General features: G+C 54.0%; 1 protein-coding gene across 2 annotated transcripts in view; it reads left to right on the plus strand.

Moving 5' to 3' along the window:
- Positions 1 to 20,225, plus strand: part of FGF18 (fibroblast growth factor 18) — a 33,428-nt gene extending 13,203 nt beyond the window's left edge. Inside the window, exons 1-4 of one of the 2 annotated variants that reach the window (XM_031437781.2) lie at positions 511 to 600; positions 748 to 928; positions 12,598 to 12,704; positions 19,601 to 20,225. In XM_031437781.2, coding sequence (XP_031293641.2) covers positions 598 to 600; positions 748 to 928; positions 12,598 to 12,704; positions 19,601 to 19,867 — 558 coding nt within the window. In that variant the 5' untranslated portion in view covers positions 511 to 597 and the 3' untranslated portion in view covers positions 19,868 to 20,225. Of the gene's footprint in view, positions 1 to 510; positions 601 to 747; positions 929 to 12,597; positions 12,705 to 19,600 lie in introns of those variants that run through there. The other variant, XM_031437782.2, reaches the window with a different exon arrangement.
- Positions 20,226 to 23,498: the final 3,273 nt, after the last annotated feature.

Below are 23,498 nucleotides of genomic sequence, written 5' to 3' on the forward strand. Positions count from 1 at the left end.
AGGGATATAGGGAATTTTGATGGGAGATGCAGAGCAGAGGCTTCTCCATGAAGGGCTGGGGGATGGTCAAATGCTTGGTGGTGGGGCGAGCATGAGGACCCTTGGGGCATGGAGAGGAGACCACCCCAGCATCAGCTCCTTGGGGCATGGAGAGGAGACCACCCCAGCATCAGCTCCTGGGGGAGAAGACAGTGGGCTCTGGCCCATTTGTTCCCAGGAAGAAATTTGCCAGGCTTCGCTCCTTCCCACTAGACAGCATCATATCCCCTCATCCCTCTTCAATCTCTGTATCGATTTGGGTGCTTTTCTTCCCAGTTGCTCACTTTATCCTCAGAGCCACCTTGGGTTGTAATCAGGGCAGGGATCTGCTCGCTGTTTCACTGGAAAGGAATCTAAGGCTGAACAAACCAGGCACCCAAGGTCACAGGGGAAATTTCCACTCCATGTTTCTTGCTTTAATTTGGGGCTATGGTGGGAAGACAGCAAATTTTGTTGCCAAATAGACCTAGACCTGATTCTAAGCTTTGCTGCCTCCTGCCTTGGCCACCCTGGGCAGCTTGCCTCACCTCTCTGGGCCTCAGGTGCCTCATCTGTGAAATGGTGTGTGTTGGGGGGGTAACAGGGCCATTATGAGTCTGTGTTGATGCCTGGCCCAGAGCTGGCGGAGTGGAGGCCCCAGCTTTTCGTCGTGAATGTGGTGCCTGCACGCAGGGACTCTGGCTCACCGTCACCCCTTTGCCTGCCCAGGTGCTGGTGGCCGAGGAGAACGTGGACTTCCGCATCCACGTGGAGAACCAGACGCGGGCTCGGGACGATGTGAGCCGTAAGCAGCTGCGGCTGTACCAGCTCTACAGCCGGACCAGCGGGAAGCACATCCAGGTCCTGGGCCGCAGGATCAGCGCCCGCGGCGAGGACGGGGACAAGTATGGTAGGTGCCAATCCCCTCCTCCCAGATGGTGTGCACATTCTTCCTGTCCTCTGAGACCTCGGGTTCAAACCCCAGCTCTGCTGTGTCCTGGCTGTGTGATCTTGGGGCTGAACCTTTCTGGGCCTCAGTTTTCTCATCTATAATATGGGGATGCAGGAGTGCATCCCTGAGAGCCTTGCTGGGAGTAGGAGCTGAAGACATGAATAAAGCATGCTCTTGCTGGTAAACGCCCCATAAATGCCAGTTGTTATGGGTGTGGGTGGGGATGGCCTAAAACAGGTTGCTGCTCCCCATGGCGTTGCTTTATCCCAGGTTCAGACGCTTAGAGGGATGGGAGCCTCTGGGGGATGCTTTTTGGATGCTGCTAGTGGTGGTGGAAATTGGCCTGGTGTGAGTGTGTGCACATGTGTACATATGTGTGTAAACGTATGTGCATGTGCACGTGCACGTGGACACACATGTGCGCTGTGCTGTGCGAGCTTGAGCTTGTGCACCTGTGAGGTATGGGCACTCACAGCACCTTGTGAGTCTCCTTGACCTGCCCTGACCATGGAACGGCCCCGTTCTCCTCCGGGGTGTTTAGGAACCATCACCTGCCCCAAGCTGCCTCTGTAAGGGGGCTGGGAGGAGTGAGACACCCTGGCTCCCTTCCCTCCCCAAGCCCTCAACCCACAAAGACCCTCAACAGTGGATGAATCAGACAGGACTTCTCCTTCCCAGCGCTTGGAGGGGGTTTGGGGCCAGACCCTGACTGCTCATGCCCCCACCGCTTCCTGCCCTTTGAGGCCCAAGTTCTGGGAGGTGTCCTAGGCCCCAGACTTGGGCAGGAGAAGCCGGGGCTGTGGGTGGCCAAGTCAGGCTGAGGCCCGGGTCCTACGTGTGTGTGTCTGGGGGGCGAAGCCTGCCAGCCTGGGCTTTTCTGAGATGATGCCCCGCCAGCCCGCCAGCCCCTGCCTGTTGCAGTCAAGACACGACAACAAGACAAATAATTTCCTGGACCTTTTATCTTGGACACCATTTATTTTCTCCCAGCCCCGGGGCAGGACTGACCTCGTGGTAGGGCCCAAGTGTGGCAGCTGCACCGTCACTGGGGGCTGGGCCAGGCCGGGCTGGGCAGGGCCGGGCCATGCTGGGCTCCTGCTTCTCCAGGCCAGCTGCCTCCCCTCCCTTCTCCTGCCCCATCAGTCTTCACTGCCTCCATTCCCTCCCTCCCTCTTCCCCCTTCTCCCGTTCTCAACTGGCTGCTTCTCCTTTTATCTGGGCTTCCCTCTCTCTCCGAGTCCTTCTCCCCTCCTTCTGGTTGTTCCTGGTTGTCCATCTCTCTGCCCCCTACCTTCCCCACCATCTCTGTCTTTCTCCTTGCTTCCCTCCCTCTGACCACAGCTTTCTCGGCCCTGCTCCCCACCTCTCCCAGGCCCTCTGCTGGCCGCCTCTCTGGGGCCTCGTGCCTCCTGCCCCACCCCCTCCACGGACGCCTGGCGGTGCTGGGCAGACCCAGGTGCTGGTTTTCCCTGGGATCTGCTGTCCAGTTGCTGCCAGGGAAGGGGCAGCTGGCCGGCTGGGGCGGGAGGGAGGTGCCCTCCTGGGGAGTCCCTGGAGCTCTCGCTGGCCCCTCCAGGCTGGGAGAGTACAGGGGGGTCAGACTCTGGTCTGAACCATCTGTCCAGGCTCCGAAATAGGAGTCAGGAGCTTGGGAGGGAGAGAAGGCTGGAAATGGCCAGGCCCTCACTCCAGAAGCCGCTTGCCCTCCCATTTCCTCTGCCTGGGCTGGAGACTCAGGGGATCTCACCTGCTGTGTGACCTTGCCTTCTCTGGGACTCAGTTTCCCTTCTGTACATTACAAGGGGCGGACTAGAAAAGTGCTTCTTAAACATTAACGTGCGTCTGAATCACTGAGGGATGACGTTAAAATGCGGGTGTTGATCCGGAGGGCCTGGGGTGGGGCCTGGCTCCGCACCTCCAGCAAGCACCCTGGTCATGCTGTGAGGCAACGCTTTGCGTGTGCGGGGACTCGCCCATCTCGACTTTTCCTCCAGCTCCACAAACTCTAGATTTAATGATTCTCTGTCAGGGAATCTGTTTATCACTCCTCCAACCCCTCCAACACCCAGGGAAGCAAGGGGCCTGGCTGGCCTGGGAGGCCGCTCCATTTAAATGTCGAATTAGAAACGCAGATGAGGTGAAGGGACCCCATCTGTGAGTCCTGGGAGAGGAAGTGAGACAATGGAGCCAATTGAGGCTTCCAATCTAGATAATCAATACAAATATTATTGGGAGGGTGATTTATGTGACCAAGCCGGCCAGGAGGATGGGGTTGCATTAAAGGCCTGCCCCGCCTGTGGGGGAGGGGTGGCCAGCAGTCCTCAGTCAGGCCAGGGGCCCAGGATGGTCCAGGAACCTGCTCCCTCCTTCTCAGGCAGGGCTCCATCCAGCTGAAAGGATGGTGTAATCTGAGACTTGCCTTCACACACAGTTAGAACGCAGTCTGCGAATTTCAGCAAACACCAAGTATAAACAGAATCCCTATAAACGCCTGGAATCTGGAATCCTCACAAACCCTCGGAGTCTCAGATTTAAGTTCGTAAAACATGCTGAACCTCAGATTCGACGGCACACAGCGGCAGCAGACTCCACGGGCAGGTGCAAGGTGCGGGCCCACGTCTGTCCGGCGCCCTGCGCAGGCCTGCTTTAGAGCAGTGAGCAGTCTTTGGTGAAATCTGCATAGATGTCAGCTGGGCTTCTATTCTGCAAGAGGGTCTCCCCATGGCTCCCTGAAGCTTTTCCAGATCACTCTGAGGGCCCTGAGTGTGGCTGTTCCAGGAGTGAAGGACTTCTTTGCTTTGAGTTGGGCTCCGGAGGGGCAGGTATGCTGGCCGGGGGTTAGAGGCTTAGGTAGTGGGCCACCTGGCAGGCTGGGGACTGGGGGAGGGCCATCCTGCCCACCTGGAATTATTATATCAGCCCTTCCCCTTCCTGCCCTTGGTCCTGGTCACCTCAGTCCTGTAGGTAGTTGCCACCTTGAAGAAACAGCACTGATGCGGGAGGCAGGACCCCTGGGTTCCAATAGCAGCTCTACCACTGAGAAGCCCCCAGTGCCTGGGGCAAGCATGTCTGGCTCTGGGCTCAGCTTCTTGACCTGCCAACTGAGGATGAGAAGGTCCCACTCCATCTGCCTCTGAGATTGATGCCCTTAAGCCGGAACGTGGAGGTGTTAACGCTCCCATGGCTGCAGGAAGCAGGGCTGCTGGGTGATAGGACTTGAGTCTTAGCAGAGGAGAGCCTGGGGTCAGCTAAGCCAGTCCTCAGGGAGGGGTGGGGGCCCCAGCATTGGGAATGGTGGTGTGGGGGCAACTCTGCTTTTATAAGCCTTGTGATTGGGTATTCCTACCTGCTTTCATTTAAAAACATGGCTTCTCTACTTGATTAAAAAACAACAACAAAACCCCAAGGTTTTGCAGTGGGTCACCTCTCAGGACCGACATTGCCCAGAATGGCCCCGAGCAGGCCACGGGGGGGCCTGTGATAGCCAGGGAGGTGGTCTTCTGAGAGGTGGAACATGTGGCCTCTGGAGTAGGATGGGATTTGAGTTTCAGCTCCACCACTTACAAGCTGGAGACAGATGTGAGTTAGCCTTTCTGATCCTGTTTACTCTTTTGTAAAATGGGGTAATTGAAAGAAGAGAATTTCTTATGCTCAAAGATTATATGATTATTAAAGCAGGAATGTTAATAATAACCACCTGAATTCACTGCTGTTGTAGGGGGGCAGGGGGATACCGTCATGGGGTCCGGTCAATGTTCCCTTCTTGGGAACTGATTCCCAGAGCTTCCAGAAGGGACACTGCCCCTCTCCTATCAGGGAGGCCCTGGCATGTCAGCTGCTGGTAGAAAAGGCTTCTTCAGCATGATTTTAAGCAGCAGGGTTGGCTGGCCATGCTCTGGCTGCTCCCCCTCATCCTATGAGGCCAGATGGAGAGGGGTCTTTGGACCCACACCAGGAACCCTCCCTCACTTGGTGATACAGCGGTGAGTGAGACACATCTGGTCCCAGCCCTCAAGGAGCTCCCAGACCAGCCCCTGCTCCTTCCTAGGGGCTGACTCAGTAGGAAGAGCCTGGACCCTTCACTCTCTGTCCCCTTGGGCCCTTCCCATTCCCGCCCTGTGCATGGGTTTCCTCACTGTTGTTGGGGGTAGGGGGCAGGGCACGGAGCCAGACCTCTGTGGGCTTCCTCCCCCTTGGCATGGATCAGTCTGGGATGCCAGCCGTGTCGCCGCTGCTCGGGGTCACGGGAAGTCAGTCTGCCCCACTAGGCAGCCTTCCTGAGCCCACCCCTCCACCAACTCGCCCTTGCCCCCCTGAGAACATGAGCTCCTAGAAAGCAGTGACCTTTCTGCTTGTCCCCTTGTCTGGTACAGGGCCTGGCAGAAAGCAGCCCCCAGTTAAATGTGACTAGATGAATGAATAAAGTAATTAATCAGGGGCTGGCTTGCACGGCTCACCTAGGAAAGTATGTGAGATCTTCCAGGGCTTTGGCTGAGCTGGTGATGGAAGTGGGACAGGGCCCTATAAGTCCCCATTCCCTGCATCCTGGTACCTGCTGGAGGGCTGTGCGTGAGCAAGGAGCCAGGTCCTTTGGGCCGGCCAGGGTGGCTGAGGCAGTAGAGACCACCCCTCGCCACCCTGCCCCCGAGCCTGATGCGCCATTGTCTGTTCTCCATACAGCAGTCAAAACGTGAGACTGTGTCACTCGGTTAGTCAAAGGCTCTCATCTCATTTAGGATGAAATCTGAGCCCTTGGATCAGCAGGAAGGCCTGGCGTGTCCTGGCTTCTGACTACCACCAGTCTAGCCTCAGGCTCCACCGCCCTCATCCTTGCCCGCTCTGCTCCGGCCCGAGCGAGCTTCCTGCCATCCCTCAAACACACCTGCTCAGGGCCTTTGCATTTGCTGCGCCTTCAACCGGAGGATGCCCTTCTCCCAGATGCCCTCGTGGCTTTTGCTCCCTCGTTTCACTCAGACTACTGTTCAGTTGTGTCCTTACTAGAGAGTTCCGTATCTTGTCCCCTTGTGGGTCTAATTCTCTTCCTAGCACTTACTGCTACCTGACAATAAATTTTCTATTTAGTTGCTCACTCTCTGTGTCTCCTGTTATAATGCAGACTCTAAGGCTAGGCGGCTTTTGTCTGTTGTGTTCACTGCTGTACGTGTATCACCATGCACAGAGCCAGCCACAAACAAGCGCTCAATATATGCTTGAGCAAGTGAATGCACGGGCGACCCATGTGCACGTCCGGGAGTGTGGACGGGACCACTCCCCTGAGGCAAGTGCCTGGCACAGAGCTCAGCACACAGTAGGTACTTGGCAAATCAGTGCTCCCTCCTTCCTCCTCCCCTGTCCTCCTCTCCTGTCCCCACTTCCAGCCAGCCTTGCATCTTACAATGAGGATACAGCGAGCCACAGACCCAGCTTCCCTGAGGGGCTCTCCCAGCTGGGAAGAGGCAGCAATATCTCCATCTAAACCCCCTGCCCTCTGAGCTCATGTCCCACACTTCTGTCCCCAGTGAGGAGTGGCCACCCATACCTTGCTGACTCTGCCGCTGAAACGGCCACATAAGAGCTACAGCGAGGATTAAATATAGCCCCTGATCAATCCTATTGATTCTTTCCCTCTTCCTTTCCAGCAAGCCCACGTGGCCTGTGAACCTCCTTGGGGGACTTTAGGAGAAAGGGGACCATGGGCACCTTTGGAGAAAGGCCATAGCGTGTGGCGGGGGTGTGGGGGTGTATAAACAGTGATGCTGACATACCTGCAGGAAAGAGTAATTCTCACCCGCCCCCGCCCCACGTCTCTCCCTTCCCCTCGACCCGGTCCACCTTCGGAGGGGAGGTGGAAGGGAGTACTGATTCGGTCTGACCTCCCAGAGCCTTTCGTGGCAAGAACATTTCGTTGCTGGAGGATGACGCCTGGAGAGCGGCCAGCAGCAGTGTCAGCACTGGAATTGTAGCGGCCAGCCGGCTGCAGGGCCCAGGTGCGGGCCGGCTCTGTCCAGCCTCGTACTGGCTCCCAGCTTCCCCACTGCTCTCTCAGGTTGTGGGGGTTCTACCCCAGGGCTTGGGTGGAAAAGAAATCAATTCTCCAGTGTAGTTTTCTCCAGTTCCTTTTCTCAGGGTCCTGTCTCCTGTGTCCCTCTGTGTATGAATCTCTCTGGGTCTCTGGCTGCCTCTCTGTCTTTCCCTGCAGTTTCCTACCCTTCAAACCAAAAGTCTTCAAAGTGAGGCCCTGGATTATCCGCAGGGAAGCCCAGCTAGGGAATCACACTGGAATCAATCAGCCAATCCATGAAAGTCACTTCTCTTTCCTCTGCCATCACTGGCCTGCCTGATGCCTGTCCCACTCTGCCTACCTCTGACCGAATCTCTCTGTCTCAGACTAGCTCTGGAGTTACTCTGCCAGTGTCCAAACCCTGGTCCTACTGTGTGACTCTGGCAAGTAATTTAACTTTCAGTGCCTCAGTTTCATCATCTGTAAAATGGGTGTAATAGTTCCTACCTCATAGGGTTGTTGTGAAGCTATAATGAGACATTCCGTGTTCAGACTCTAAGCACACTGCCTGACAGATGATAAATGCTCAAATAGGTATTAGCAGTTATTTTTTAATTGTCATGGTTACTCCATGCATTTAAGAGAAATGGGAAAAAAGACAGTGTGAATTTTTATAGAAAGGACTTTCTTTCCAGCTTTTTCTTCCACTCTTTTCCCTTTTCTGCTTTCCTCTCTGGATGCTGGAGAAGGGACTGGGTCCTTTCTCATGGGCAGCCCTGGGCTCCTGCTCTCAGCTGGGTCCTGGTGAGACCGGCTCTGTGGGCTTTCCCTTCAGGCGAGCTGGGTTGTGGGGACCCCTCATCCTGCACTCACTCACCCTCCAGTGCATGCAGCCTTTCCTTCCTTTGGCCAGATCTGAAACCATTTCCTGCCTCTCTGGCTATGGTTTGAACCCAGACTTGGGTGCTCCTATGGGCTCCCCCACTACCCAGAATCAGCTCGAAGGTATTTTCCTCAGGGTGACCATAGGCACTCCTTCCTCCCTCATTTGGAAGTGGATTGGGGAGGGATGGGCCCCAGCCTTTGGCTTATCCCCACCCACAGACCTCTGCCCCAAGAAGGTGAGGTCAAAGCGAAGACCTTCCCTGCCCACCTTAGGTGTTCGTCCACTCACTTATGCCCCCAAGAAAGGGACTGGCATGGAGGAGATGTGACTGGTGTGAGAGACTGGCTAAGACCCAGACTTCTGAGTTAGCCTGCCTGGGTTTTAACTCCATCACTGTGTGACCTTGGGAACTCAGTTTTCTTACCTGTAAAATGGGGATAATAAAAATAGTTCTAATCTCCTGGGATTGTTGTAAGGATTAAGTGAGATAATGCGTATAAGGTAAAATGGTGCTCCACATCACCATTTAAGACCTAAATAATGTAAGTTATGATACTTCCTAGAGGGGCGGTACTGAAAGAAGTTCACCTAGTCCTGGCCCAGAGAAGGACAGGGGTTTTTCCCCTTGTCACACAGCAAGTCAGAATATGTGATAGTAACCTTGAGGCTGGGGCTGGGTGTGAGGGAGAGCAGAGTTCTAGTGTGAGTCAGGAGTAACAGTGCAGGTAGAGGGTGGGAAGGGCAGAGTTGCTAAGGGCACTGACCATGGGATCAGAGAATGGGTTTGAACTTTATGTGCCCGTGGGCAATCCTTTTACCTCCCTGAATCTCATTGTCTTTAACTTTTAAATAGCATTACTCATAACTAACTCACCAGTCCCTTTATGCATTTACTAAAATTTCCTTGTCGGTCATTTACTATGAGCCAGGTACAGACTAGGTGCTGGAAATCTCAGTGGTGAATGAGACAGTTAAGGTCCTGCCCTCATGGAGCTTACCTTCCGGTGGGTAGAGACAGACAATAGAAAAGGTAGCAAATAAGACAACTTAGAGAAGAGCTCTGAGGAAAATGGAGCCGGGGATGGGTAGAGCTAGACTGGGAGTGTGGTATGACATTGGATAGCGTGGCCAGGGGAGGCCTCTTTGAGGAGGTGACATTTGAGTTGAGATGTCAACCGAGGAGATGAGAAGCCACTATGGGATGGTCTGGGCAAAGCAGTCTCCAGGCTGAGGGAAAGTGCAAAGGCCCTGAGGTAGGAGTGTGCTTGGCGCACTAAAGGAGGAACAGCAAAGAGGCTTGTGTGAGTGAGGGTGGGAAGTTGGGGCAGGCAGCAGGGGCCAGATCACGTGCCCCTTATGGGTCCCCATAAAGAGCCTGGATTTTTGGTGGGTCGGAGATCCCCAGGAGGCTTTAGCAGGGAAGAGACACAATCAATTTTATATTTTAAGAGGATCTTCTGGCCAATGTATAGAGGAGAGACTTCTGGGGCCAAATGTAGCAGAGAGAGGAGGCCGCTGAATTGTGCGGACTGAAGGGGAGGCCAGGGTGGTGAGAGGCGAGATAATGTCATCAGCCCCTCCTGCCTGGCCTGGTACAGACATGAGGGCAGAACTGAGCAGAGATGGGGTTTCTAGCTCCTGAGAGCTGCATCTTGGGGGCTTGGGTCATAAGACGCGGGGTTGGGGGGGAGCATGATGCTGAGGACCAGGCAGGCTCTGGGCAAACCTGCTCTGGGTGGGCGGAGTCTCTCTTTCTGAGAACTGCTGTGGCTATGACTCCCCAAAGACTTGACATAATTCTGGCCCGGCTCCCTCCTCATTATGTCATGCGCTGAGTGGAGTCTAGGTCACTCCATGGCTTGTTGTGGTCGAGTGGGGGAGAACAGACTTCTGGCTCCCCTGGCGCAGTGGCTGATGCAGACCCTCCCACACTGGGGTGGGGGCGGCTAGGTTTGCGAGGGTGAGGTGCAGTCCAGCCCCGGCCCCAGGCCCTTTGGATGGCTCAGGCGAACGCCCACGGCTCCTTGAGATGGGCTGTGGTTAATGAGAGATGAAGGTTGTGCTTTGAGCTGTGTCCCCAGAGCTGGGGGCCCTCGCCTGGGACCCAGGCACCAGCAGGAGGAGCCAGGCTGACCTGATGTCAGCCTCTCCTGCTGGGTTGCTTCTCTGAACCTCACTTTCCCACACGGTAAAAAGGGGACAAAGATACCCAACCTCGTGGGGATATGTGACTTCAGCAGCCTCACAGGGGAGCCAGATCCAGCCTGTAGTTGGAGCTATTCTGAGGAGAGAGGCCCAGGTGCTGGGAGAGGGCAGACAGAGCAGTTTCCCCCTTGGACTCACTTGGGGTTGCCTGAGCCCCAACCCTGGGGCCTCACCCTCTTCTCAGCTCCCCATCTCTGCCAATCTCCAACCCCAGAGATGATCAGAATAGGGTCAAGCCCCCTTCCCGTTGTATGGGTAAGGAGACTGAGGCTCAGAGCGGGAGGTGGCGTACTCAAGGTCACACACCCAGGATGGCAATGCCAGAAATGGGATCAGACCCCTGAATCCCACCCTAAGGCATTTTCTGATGCACTCACAGTGTGGGATACCTGCAACCCCGGAGGATGCTGAGGAAGTTCAGGACAGAGGGCATGTCTCAGGGAGGCAAGTTCTGCTCCACTTCTGCCCTTACACACATCTGGTTTATTTTTCCCCCCACTATTTTTTTTTTTTTCCTAGGAAAGCAGTTTTATTTTGCAGTTGTTAGGAAAGTTAAAAACAGTTCCTGAGTTTCACCTACCCAACCTCTGAGAGCAGGATGCTAGGCCCTTTACAGCATCATTGTATGCAATCCTCACAGTAAGTGCTGGAGATTAGGGATGACTGTCCCCATTTTACAGATGAAGAAACTCAGGCCCAAGGTCATATGGTTTGGTCGGCAAGTGGGGCCAGGGATTCATAGCCATCTCTGTGCGTCCCAAAGCTCTCACCTTTCCCCTTACACGTGCTGCTTTGGTCAGAAGCTCCTGGGAGCTGGGGACCCTCCCGACCCCCAACAACCCCCATTCCCATGTGGGGCCTAAGCTTTGTGAGGAGATACAGAAAGTAAGTCCCAGAACTGCTGCGATGTTTGGCCCTCGGTTCCCAGGGACCAAGCTAACAGGAGAGTTACAGAGAATCTGAATTAAGGGGAGCAGGGAGCGCGAAGGGCTTATAACACCCTATCACAGGGTTGGTTAATATTCTCAACTCAGTGTTTACTAGGGATGGGGGAAGGTGGAGAGAAGAATGTGCCCCCTCCCTTGTTCCTAGAATTACTAAATTCTTGTTAGATCTTTAAATTTTATGTAAATTCTTCTTTTTTTTTTTTCCCTTGGAAAGGGATATCATATTTTAATTAGTAGTGGTGTCAAAGGAGGGCTAGATTAATTATTGGAAATCCTGAGTTCCAGATGGTTTTAATTTTCACAGCAGGCACCAGGGTATATATTTAAAAAATTTTTTTTATTAAAATCATACCTAGTGTATTTTAGGGGCACTGTGGTACACTCTTCGTGGCCCCAAGGATACTGTATTTAGGGTTGTGATTTTTGTTATGGAGAAGCAAGTCCCTTGTCACTGAAATTAAAATTTTGTGGGTGAGGGAGGGGCAGGTGCTGGGAAGCAAAGGGTCAGGGGAGGGAGGGTGAGAATGGGGCGGGGTCATAGGCAAATAAGTCAGTATAAGGGGGTGGGGGGAATCAGGCACAGGGATTCAAGCTCAGAGAGGGCACATGGCCCACCAAACTCACACAGCACCCTACTGGTGAGAAAATGTGGAATGGCAGAGGGCCAGGGAGGGGTCTGGACACAGTAAGCCTAATCAAGAGATAGTCACCCTTTGGCCACTTGATGTCCTTGTTCATTCAGGACTTTGAGGATCAGCTCTGGACACCTCCCTCCCCCTGATCCTGAGGGAGGCTCCGTGGAGCATTGATGGTTAGCATGGGGCCTCCCACTCTGGACCAGGGGGTATTGGGTCCTGATTGGGACTTCCGGGCTTCTAGGAGTTAGTTACCCTGCAGCCTTGGTGGCCTCAATTGAGGAAAATGAAATATTATGCAGACAGCCTCCTTTCCCCAGGATCTGAACCAACCCTCCCCAGCCCTTCCCCACTTCAAGTGGCCAGGGCACTCCCTTACCCCCATACCCTCAGGGAGGAGGGGACACTCCAGATATTTGCCCTGGAGGAAGGGACCTCTGACTTAAATTTTGGAGGAAGTAGCTTGACATCCCCCAAGGCAGGATTGTGTGTGTGCGTGTGTGTGTGTGTGTGCACACGCGCTACCTGTGTGAGCTCACATGCATCTGTCCGTCTGACTCCTTATTCCAGAGACTGCTGCTTCTCTGAGGCTGTGCGGCTTTGTATTCTGCCTTGGGCAAGGGAGCTGAGGGATAAAGGAAGGTGGGTGATGAGGGGAGAAGGCACACTGCTCTTAAGCCACAAGGGGCAGAACTCCCTTCCAGCTGGAGCGCTCTGGGTTTCAAGTGTAGTCAAGAGACGCTGGGGTCAGGGAACAGGTGTCAGACAGCTCCTCTCCCTGCCTAAGGGGCAGGGCGCTCCAGGGGTCCCGGTCGGAGGTACCCACCATACCTGATGTGGGGGCAGCAGGGGGTCGATGGACAGGGTCAGGGATCATGTCGCTCAGCCTTTAGGCGAAGCTGTTGCCCCCGGTGAAAAAAAAACGTGTGTTGTTCTCCTTCTGCCTTTCGAAGCCCAGCTCCTAGTGGAGACAGATACCTTCGGTAGTCAAGTCCGGATCAAGGGCAAGGAGACGGAGTTCTACCTGTGTATGAACCGGAAAGGCAAGCTCGTGGGGAAGGTGAGTGATGGTCTGGAACTTGGGTGCCCCCTCCTCCCCACCACCTGCACACACAGCTCTGGGCAGCTGGAACCATGTGTCCCGGGCCCCGTTATCCTCAAATGGAAAACAGTCCCCATGAGTGTGTGTGTGTTTGTGTGTGTGTGTGTGTGTGTGTGTGTGTGTGTGTGTGTGTGTGTGTGATTCCCACTATGCTCTCTTTCTTTCACTACCCTCACTTCATCTCTGCCCCGGCACCTACTGCCAGCCAGGCCCAGGTATCCATGGGTGTGACTTTGGGGAGCACGCAGGACCCTGATCTCTCTAGGAGGATGTGGAGCCCTGGCTTATTCAGTAGTGGGAGGATCCTTGAGGGGTTCTGGGGCTCCCTGCCTGATGTCTGGGATCAGGGAACCAAAAGGCCAAGGGCTGGGGCTGTAGCATTGTTTTAACAATCACCAGGGGTTTACAAGGCCTCGCAGCAGCGCCTCCAGAACCCAGCCACCTTGGCAGTGCTGGGCCTCATGAATCTAGCATTTCAGGAAGATTTTATTACTTTGGAAAAGGCAAGAGAGCTGCATGTAACAAATTAGGGCAGGGGTGGGGTGTGGCAGGGGTGGGGTGTGGCCGGGGTGGACCCATATGCGGGGGGGTCTGAGCCTCCACTGATACTGCTTTTTGATGCTGCCCCCCTTTTTTCTTGGGTATCCTTGTTTGTGACGTTCACATTCTTGCTTCCTTTGGATGTTCCAGTGGAAGATGTTACTGCCAGTAGCTCTATGGTGAAGTCACGCTCCATGGTCCTTTCTCTCGGTAGGGACTGTACTCACACCCTATCCAACTTGCATAATGGGGAGGTGGCTTCTGCTGGACAGGTGGTGTAGGGGGTGGAGGGCAGACCCAGATTCCAGGGTGATGGCTTCTCCTGCTTGGGGGCAAGGTCCTAGGTGACGATTTGCATTTATTACGCTTTATTGTGGGGGAAGGAAGCATGACCTCGATTCCAGTTTAAGCCAAGATTTTGGTTTTCTAAATCCCCCAACTCTTATCCCTCTACCCCTTCCACATACCCAAGTGCCTGGAAAGAGTATTACAGGCCAGGGACCTGAGCCAGGGTATTGTGGCTTATTGTTAATAGCAACAATACCAAGAGCCTCCGTTAATTGAGTACCTACTTCCTACCCAGTACTAAGCAAAAATGCTCCCAAACAATCCGATGAGGTTGGTACCTCCACCATCCCCATCTCACAGATGAGAAAGCTGAGGGTTGGCCGCTTCCCGGCACTTGTCCCAGGTCCCACACTAGCGCTAGGCGGGCTTCAAAGCCTGGCTTGGAAGGCAAAGATTCCAGCCGCACTGCCTACGCCAACTGAAGCTCCTCAAAGAGCAAAATAATAGTAATCCGCGTAGTGCGGCCCCGGGATGCCGAGGAGTGGTTTTAATTAGTGATTCACTTTCCGCGTCCCGAGGCCGGCCGGCCGGCCTGCGAGGGGGTCTGGGGCAGGGGCGGCGCGCGGGCCGGGCGCCGGGTCCCCTGGCCTGGCCGCGCGTCTCGGGGGCAGCGCGGCCAGCCCCGCGCCAGGCGCTTTGTTCTCCTGCCCGCCTGGGCCGCCTCCCAGGCCCAACCTGCCTGCAGTCGTGGGCTCGGCTTTCTTCTTTCTTTTCTTTTTTTTCTGTTTAAAGGAGGGGGCGCGCGGCAGCCCGCCGTGCCCAGTGCCCGCGCGCCCCTCCCTCCCCGTCTGCGCGGTTCCCGGCATCTTGACCCCAGGAGGGCCGTCCTGGGGTCAAAAGAACAGCCCCGTCCCCTCGGGCCGCTCCCCGCCGCCCGGCCGCCCTCCGCCCGCCCGCCGGCTGGCCGCTGAGTCACCGCTTCCACAGGAGCCGGCTCCGATTTCCTGCCCCCTCGCCCTCTCTCCCGTCATTAATATTGGGGACGGTTCAGCTGGCGGCGAGGCTCGGCGCAGCCCAGGGAGGCCCGCCCTCCGCCCCCTCCCCTCTCTCCCCCTCCTTCCCGCCCCCCTGGCTGCAGCTCCGCCCCCCCCCCCCCCCATCATCCCCTTCCTGTCTTCCAGGCTGGCCTGGGAGGCTCCAAGGGCGTCCCTCGACCCTTAAGTCCACCTGTCCCGACTTTGCCCCGGGCAGGTCCCCCTGTTGGCCTCTGCCTAGCCCAGCGCCCCTCACTCTTTCTGGCTCCTACAGCTGGAAGCCCCAGGCCTCTGGGTTGCTATTCTGTCACAGGCTCCCCAGCCAGTCAGGCCCCCACCCTGGGATTACCTCTCCTTGATAGCTGGTGCGTGCCTCTCCTTCCCTAACTCCTGCCTCTGTTCTGGCCTCCTACCTTCTCAGGAATTGTTCCTCAGCTCCTCAGGCTCCATCTCCAGGCCCTTCCCCTTTAGAAAGTCCAGCCTCAGCTTTCTAAAGCACAAAAGGGATCAGGTCTCCCCTGCCCTCCACCTTCAATCCAGCTCACGGCCAGTCCCTGGGTCCTCACCACCTACCCAAGAAAGGCCACATTCCCTGGGGAGAACCTCCTTGCCCTCTTGTTCCTTATGTCGCAGACACAGGGCGCTGCCAAGCTCTACCCCCCGATGGGGTCTTCAGGCTTTGTGCATACTGCATCCTCTGCCAGGGCTGCCCTTCCCTCATCCATCCACCCCTAGTCCTGGTTCATCCTTCCACAGCCTCTAGCTTCACTGACTGCCCAGTCGGGCTGGCCCACCCTGGAGTCCACAGCCCCTCACACAGCCCTCTCTTTCCTGTCTGCTAACTTGGGTTGTCACTGTCTGTCTTCCTGCCTGCGTCTGCCAATAGACTGGGAGATCCCTGAGGGCCCATGCTGGATCCATCCATCATGCTTCATGTACCTGCTTAAAGAGCCACAGGGACACCAAAGAAATAGAAATGTGATGCTTGCTTTCTGAGGATTGACTCTTAACCTACAGCCAGGATTAGCCATGTCAGGCCCCGGACTCAAAGTGCCCTGACCTCACTGAGCCTCAGTGTCCTGGCCTGTAAAATGGGAAGATAATGCTGGCACTTAGTAGGCACTTAATTGTTAAACATCAGTTGCCCTCCCCTTTGAAGCCAGGTTCTTCACCTGTGGGAACCCTGAACCTCAGCTCAGGCTCTGGCCCCTTTGGAGTGGCTCAACAGGACAGCTTTCTTGGCTGGCCTGGACCCTGCGTGTCAGTTGTCTACACATCTGGCCACAGCTGGACACGTCATTGAGCCCCTAACAGAGCCTCTTCTGATGCTCCAGACCCTTGGCTGGGCTACTTCCTCTGCTGCACGGTACCAATCCTATGCCAGAGCTCTTCTCCAGAGCCCCTGAGAGACACATGACCCCTTTTCTCCTTGACGCCTCTCTGGACCCCACATCCATCTGGTCCAGAAGGAAATACTTCCTTTCATTCCATAAATAGGTGTTGAATATCGAGCACCATGTACTAGGCAGTTTTTCCCCATCTCTGGAGATTCAACCCAGAAGGATTTTTCTTATCGGGTCCCTCCTATGTGATCACTGGTGTGTCCTCACTGGGGCAACATAGGGCCCCAGACTTTCAGGGCAGGGGACACCCTGCCCACCACTACATTGTTGTGAAGACCGCTTTGGTTGTAAGTGACTGAAACCCAATTCAAAATGCCTTTAAGCGAAAGAAGAATTTTTTGCCTATGTAACTAAAAACGTCCAGGGGGTAGTTCTGTTTCAAGTAAGACTGGATCTAGGTGCCAAATGATGTCATCAGGATTCAGTCTTCAGATCAAATAGAAGGAACAGGACTCCAGTTTGGAAAGAAGGAGGTTGGAGGTGGGAGATGGGGAGAGATGATCAAATTCTACTAAATCACCAAGGTTCTGGGATGGCCTATTCACTTACTCTCTAAATATTGATGATCTGCCTTGCCTGAACCAATTGAGTCAGCATTTGGGGGGTGAGGCCCGAGCACGTGTGTTTTTTAAATCTTTGTGAGCCATGAGCCCGCATAGAGACAGTCAGGAGCAGAGGCAAGGGTCAAGCCCCAGGGGCAGCCTACCATTAACTTCTTATCCACTGGGTCTGAGTTCATGGTGGGGAACTTGTAACCACCTTAGGCACCATGGCTTCTCTCCTGACCTCTGGGGTGTTGGAAACTTCAGGCCAAAGCCCAGCCCCTCAACCCAGACATATACGAGCTCGTGTGCCAGGCACTATGCTGGTCCTTGAACCTCCAAGTCCTTGCTTCATGCTGACGGTGGCTCTGTGGGCCTGGGGGAGGTGAGGGGTGTCGGTGGGCAGCACCCACTCTCCCACACCCTTTCTCCTCTTGGGCCTGCCTGCAACGAGACAGCAGAGGAGTGAGCTGCAGGGGCAAATGCAGGTTCAGATCCTGGCTCTCCCACTTAACAAGTCCATGACCTTGGGCAAGCCATTTCTGCCTCTTTGAGCTGCTTTCTTCTACCAGCTTGAGTCTAGATCAGCAATTTAAGAGGATTAAATGAAATAACGGATGTGAAAGTGTCTGGCCTGTAGTTGGCAATCAGTAAATTCTGAATGAATGAGTGAACAGATGAGTAAGGAGAGCAAGACAGACAGGCAGAGAGCTGCAGCCCTCTGCTCACTCTGTCCCCTTCTCAGCACACCCCCCAGGTGGGGCCCCTCACAGCTCACGGCTGTCTCTGGGGCATTAGTAAGGGCTCCAGGAGGTGAAGTCTGTTTTCTTTCGGAGGCAAATTCATTCATATGTCACGCCCACCATGTCTATCCCAGCTGAACCCTCATCCATTCAACAACAGGTGCTGTGGGCATCCTTGTCTTGGGCTAAGACCTGGGCTGAGCCATGAGAGCAACTGAGAGGCAGCCCCGACCTCATGAATCTCTTGGACTGATGAGGCAGGCAGGCAGATACAGAATACTCTGTGGGGGGTGGGAGGAGGCATGGGTGTTGAGGGTGTTCAGAAGATGGAGCTATGTGAATCCAATAAAATCTGATGCCTGAATGGAGTCTTAAAAGAAGAGAAGGAAGTACACAGGAAGCTAGATGGCAGTCAGGGAAGGCTTCCCAGAGGAGGTGGTTAGTGAACTGAGCTTGAAGGTTGAAAGCAGTTTTCCAAGCAGACATTCTAGGGTGGGGAACCAGCCATGGTGTAGCCTTTTTTCAGTTTGGTCTGACTGTTCCACTGAGATCAGCCAAGGGACCTGGACTCAGGTTGGATAGGCAGCTTCCAGAATTATCCATGGGGGGCCCAGTGCCCAGAGACCACTCCTTTCTGTCCCCCTTGCACATATGCCCTGGCTTCCCTCACTGTAGTTCCTCACTGCTCACCCAGCCCATAATGTCGTCTGGGTCCTGGTGTGTCTTCCAGGCCCCCTGCCCACTCTGCAGCCTCCTCGAAAGATCTCTCGTCCAGGCAATGTTTTCTTACCCTGCCTGTCCCTTTCTGCAAAGTTCAGCACTTTGTCTGCAGGGCTCAAGCTTGCCCTCCGCTCAAAGGTGAACGTTCCTGGAAGCTCCAGCCCGTTTTCCACTTCAAACAAAAGGCTGGAACTCGCACCTCAGTCTCCACGCACAGCCAGACCGCTGGGCTTCCAACTTGGCTGGGCATCCGTCCGTAACGAGGAGTGGGCCCGGCCTAAATCTGGAGATGTTAGTTGGAAACTCGAGTGCTGCTAATTCAGGCCTTCCAACTTTGTATGTTTCCCACTCTTCCACATCGAGCAATCCGGCTTTCTCAAGGAGGAGATTCAAAGCCTGCTTCCCACCACCTTTTGTCTAGATCAGATCCAGGGAGGGAGGCCAGACCATCCGAACCACCTGCTCTTCAGAAATAATTTAGCAAGTTCCTACTGTGTGCCAGGCTTATTTAAAAGCGTCATTCCTCATAACATCTCTCTGACGCAGGAGTTGTTGCCACTGCTTGGTCCAGGAGAGGAATCAGAGGTTTAGAGGGTGGAATTAACTAGCCTGAGGTCACATAAGGAAGTGTTAGAGCTGATTCACTTCTGACTCTGAATCTAGTGCTCCTTGCCCGGCATTGTCTCCCAGGGAATTCACCTCAGACCCTGAAATTTCAGAACCATGGGTACAGGCTTTGGAGTTAGGCCACGCTAAAACTCTTATTTTTAGAGGCTTCCGTTCCTCTTTGCATCAAACATTAAAATGTACCACATCCCACATTAAATGTAGTTTATGTTTAACTACATAACAGTGGAGTTGAGTGGCAGCTGAGTAGTTGACTTCATGTCAGGTTTAGTGCACATAAGTTGGGACTCCTTTCTGTTAAAAGTGACAGAACACAGTCTAAACCGTCTTAAAGGAAATGAGGTATTATTGGCCCATGTAACAATGAGGTAACTTGAGCTTCAGGTGCGGCTTGGTCCAGAAGCTAAAAGAAGTGATGAGGACTTGGTTTCTCTCATTCTCTTCCTCTTGGCTTTGCTTCCTCCATGTTGGCTTTGCTGTCAGACAGAATTTCCCCTCCTGGTGGTACAATGGCTGCCTTCGCTTCAGCCTTACATGTTCCCCAAGTTTAAATCGGCCTATGTGTTTGGGCATTACTTATGCAAGGGTCTCGAGGAACACTGATTGGATGGCTCAGGCCACCCGTCATGGGAAATAGTGTTCTGATTGGTCAGGTCTAGGTCTGTTGTTCTAGTAGAGCTGAGGTAGAAGGGTGGAGAGTGGAGAAGAGATGGATCCCTGAATGGTAATAGGAGTCTGCTAGCTAACTGGTGAGTAGGGAAGGATGCAGGGGCCAATACCGCAGGTGCCCTCCACAGATCTAGGGAGTGAAATTACTGAGGCCAAAGCTTGGGTCAGGCCCTCTCTACTCTGCTACCCCAAGCCCTCGCCACCTGCTCATACCCTCTCTGTGTAGCTCTGTCCCCTTGCACCTGCCCTCTCCCTTCTCACCCTCCCCCCTTCTCTCTCTTCCCACAGCCTGATGGCACCAGCAAAGAGTGTGTGTTCATCGAGAAGGTCCTGGAGAATAACTACACAGCCCTGATGTCGGCCAAGTACTCTGGCTGGTATGTGGGCTTCACCAAAAAGGGGCGGCCGCGGAAGGGCCCCAAGACCCGGGAGAACCAGCAAGATGTGCACTTCATGAAGCGCTACCCCAAGGGGCAGGCAGAGCTGCAGAAGCCCTTCAAGTACACCACGGTGACCAAGCGGTCCCGGCGGATCCGCCCCACGCACCCCGGCTAGGCTGGCCCCGCCGTGGCCCCACCGGGCTGTCCCAGCCCACACTCACACTCACAGAGAACTGCAATCAGAGGAATATTTTTACATGAAAAATAAGGAAGAATTTCTATTTTTGTACATTGTGTTTAAAAGAAGACAAAAACTGAACCAAAATTCCTGGGGGAGGGGGAGCGATAAGGATTTTACTGTCGACTTGAAACCCCCTACGACAAAAGACTCACACAAGGGACCGTTGTCAACGCACAGGTGCTTGTGTCTCTCTAGGAACAGACAACTCTAAACTCGTCCCCAGAGGAGGACTTGAATGAGGAAAACGACACTCTGAGAAACCAAAGTCCTTTTTCCCAAAGGTTCTGAAAGCTAAAAAAAAAAAGAGAGAGAGAAACAAAGAGAAAATAGTGTCCCTTCTCCCCCAGCAAACTCCCCCTCTTCCCCAGTCCCCTGCCCCTGCCCCAAACTCCAACAAAAATCGCTCTCTGGTTTGCAGTCATTTATTTATTGTCCGCTGCAAGCTGCCCCGAGACACCGCGCAGGGAAGGTGTGCCCCCCGGAATTCTCGGCGCCTCGACCCCCGACGACAGACGGCCTCGTCCAATCATGGTGACCCTGCATTGCTCACAGTTCTGGAGGATGCTGCTATCAACCTTCCGTGACTCACGTGACCTAGTACACCAATGAATAAGGGAATATTTTAAAACCAGCTATATTATATATATTATATATATATAAGCTATTTATTTCACCTCTCTGTATATTGCAGTTTCATGAACCAAGTATTACTGCCTCAACAATTAAAAACAATCGACAAATTATTTAAAAAACCATGAGGCGCGTGGTGGCCGGGGGCAGGGCTCAGACGCCCTTTGTGTTTCATTCTTCTTGGTCTGAGGTCCTCACACTGAGAGCTGGGGGGGGCCTTGCTCATTCATTCATTCCTCATTCATTCATTCATTCATTCATTCCTTCGACACCGGCTATGCACCAGGCACTGCTCTAGGCACTGAGAATGCAGCCTTAAACAAAGCAGGTGGAAACCCTTACCTCCAGAAAGATTAAATTCTAATGAGTCATTGATTCGATGGTTGACTCAGTCCTCCGTTCACGTGTGCTGTCACACCCGTTTACTTGGCACCTCCTCTGTGCCAAGGCTCTATTCGAGGCACTGGGGATTTATCAAACAAAGGGAAAACCAATCCCAGCCCGCAGGGAACTTCACTTAGAGCAGTTCTCTTGATGGCAATGATTCATTGCTTCATTCATTGATGTATTAATGGAATCACTTATTCAACATATATTTATCAAGCACTTGCTAAGTGCCGGGCACTCTTTTAGGTACTGAGACTTTATCAAAGAACAAAATAGACCAAAAAAAAAAAAAAAAATAGGTCATGCCTTGTGGAGTTTGCAGTTTAGGGACTGCTGATTGAATCATTTGTGGAGTCCACACCTAGGTTTTGCCGGACAGAGGCTGAACAAGGCAGTGGTGGTCCCCACCCTCCTTCTTCGGAATTCTCGGCGGAGGGGTCAGAGGGCCCAGGTCAGAAAGGGGCCTGATGTTTCTCTCCTCAGACTTTCATGGGCTGGAGCACTAAGAGAGTGTCTGGCTCGTGAACTTCCAGGCCTTCTCTTCTAGGGCTTTTTTTCCCTTTTTCCCAGGAGGTGGGGAGAGGCTAGGTTAGTCTTGAGGTGGAAAGTAGATTGGACAGGAGGTTGACTGAGGCAGGAGGCTGACTGAAGTTGCCTCTTCTAGGGTCCTCCTGCCATCACCTGCCTCCCTTGAAAAGGGCTCCTGCCGAGAATGGCCTTTCTTGAGGTTCCCCAATGAGGCGCTAAGGAGGAGAGAGGGCAGGGGCAGGGCCTCCTTCTCTGCAGAGGGCTCCTGGGCAGGGAGGGGGCTTGGCTTCTTCCGAGGTGTGTTCTCCGTCTGAGACCTGCCTCGGGGCTCAGGCCAAGCACAGCTCTGGGTTCTGTCCTTCATCCCTGGGCCCTGTCCTGCCCGTCTGTGGTCTGCCCTTCTGCCTGTCGCAGCACATATCCTTAGGGCTCTGTGAAGCCCCTTCAGGGGCACAGTCTCACTGTGACCTCTGGGTAACTTCGGAGGAAGGTATTACCATTATCCTCATTTTATGGATGAGGAGACTCAGAAAAGTTTAGCTGCCTCCCCATGGTCACAGGATAAGTGGTGGGGCTGGTATCCAAATCCTAGACTCGCCAGGACTGCAGTGGCTACCGCTTGGTGAGTGCCTACAGGGTGTCAGACCCCCTGCTAGGTGCTCATGTCCACCACCCAGGCATCCAGCAGACGTCCTGTGTGTGGGGCAGAGATGCTCCTAACTTCCACGTGCGGCAGATGAACAGACCGAGGCTCAGAGAGCTCACCGACGGGCCCAAGGCCTCAGTGAGCAGGTGACAGAGTCCGAGACCCTTGGTGATAATAATCATGAGAGTGGCTGTCATTTATTGAGCACCTATTATGTGTCAGTTCTCTTCACCCTCTATTATTTAATTTAAACAATAACCTTATGAGAAGAACATGTACTACGGTTTGCATTGGAAGTTTCAGAGAAGTGAAATGACCTGCCCAAAGCCATCCAAGCTAGAAAATCATGGCACCAGAATTCAATTATTCATTCATTCAAGCAATAAAGGTGTATTGTTTACTTTGTGCCAGATGCTGTTCCAGGGCCTGGAGATACCCCAGTGAACTCAGCAGAGCCCCTGCCCTCATGGAGCTCACATTTCATTGGAGAAGATACATTATAAAATACAATGTCAGATAGTGGTAAATCATGAGGAAAAATCACAAAGAGTGAGGGGATAGAGGTGATGGGGCTGCTGTTTTAGGTAGAGTGGTCAGGGAGGGCCTCTGGAGGAGGATTCAGGGAAACACTGAAGGGAAGAGCATTCCAGGCAGAGGGAATAGAGAGTGCTAAGGCCTGGAGGTCTGTCACAGAACAAGGAGGGACCAGTGGGGCTGTTACATAATGAATGGGGCAGCGAGGCAGAGTTTTGGAGGGGGCCACACCACAACTTGAGCTTTTATTTGGAGTGAGATGGGGAGCCACATGTGATGCGCCTTATACTTTAAAGGGACTGCTCTGGCTACTGTGTGGAGAAGGATGAGCGGACTCCAGCCTGGGGCTGAGGCCACAATGACCCTGCACTGCCTCCTGCTGCTGGCTTTGCCAGCCTCCTGCCCTAGCACATTCTTGGGCCTCCCTTCTCATCCCGCAGGCTGCCAGCACCTCCAGCACCCAACACCTTGCCTTTGCTCCATCCCAGGGGCCACAGCGCCAGTGGTGATTTCCTTTTCTTGGCCCTCTAGAGACTTGCTAGGTGCCCTGGAGCAAGTCACTAACCCTGTCTGGGTCTGACTTTGGAAGATGTGGACAGAGCTTTCTGGACATTTCCCGAGCTATGAGAAATATGTTCATGATAAGCACAGTGGACCGGCGGGAAGATTTCCCAGCCAAGGATGATGTCTTAGGATGCTCGCCTGAGGGAGGACCTGAGTGAGTGTTTCCACAGTCCAGCCGAGTGGAACCCCAGTAATAACAGCCACCACTTTTGAAGCACCTACTGAGTACCATGCACGATCTTACTGAATCCACCCAACCAGCCTTTGGGGTGGGCA

The sequence above is a fragment of the Camelus dromedarius genome, chromosome 27 (genome assembly GCF_036321535.1).
Source record: "Camelus dromedarius isolate mCamDro1 chromosome 27, mCamDro1.pat, whole genome shotgun sequence".
In the NCBI taxonomy this organism is placed as follows: Eukaryota; Metazoa; Chordata; class Mammalia; order Artiodactyla; family Camelidae; genus Camelus; species Camelus dromedarius.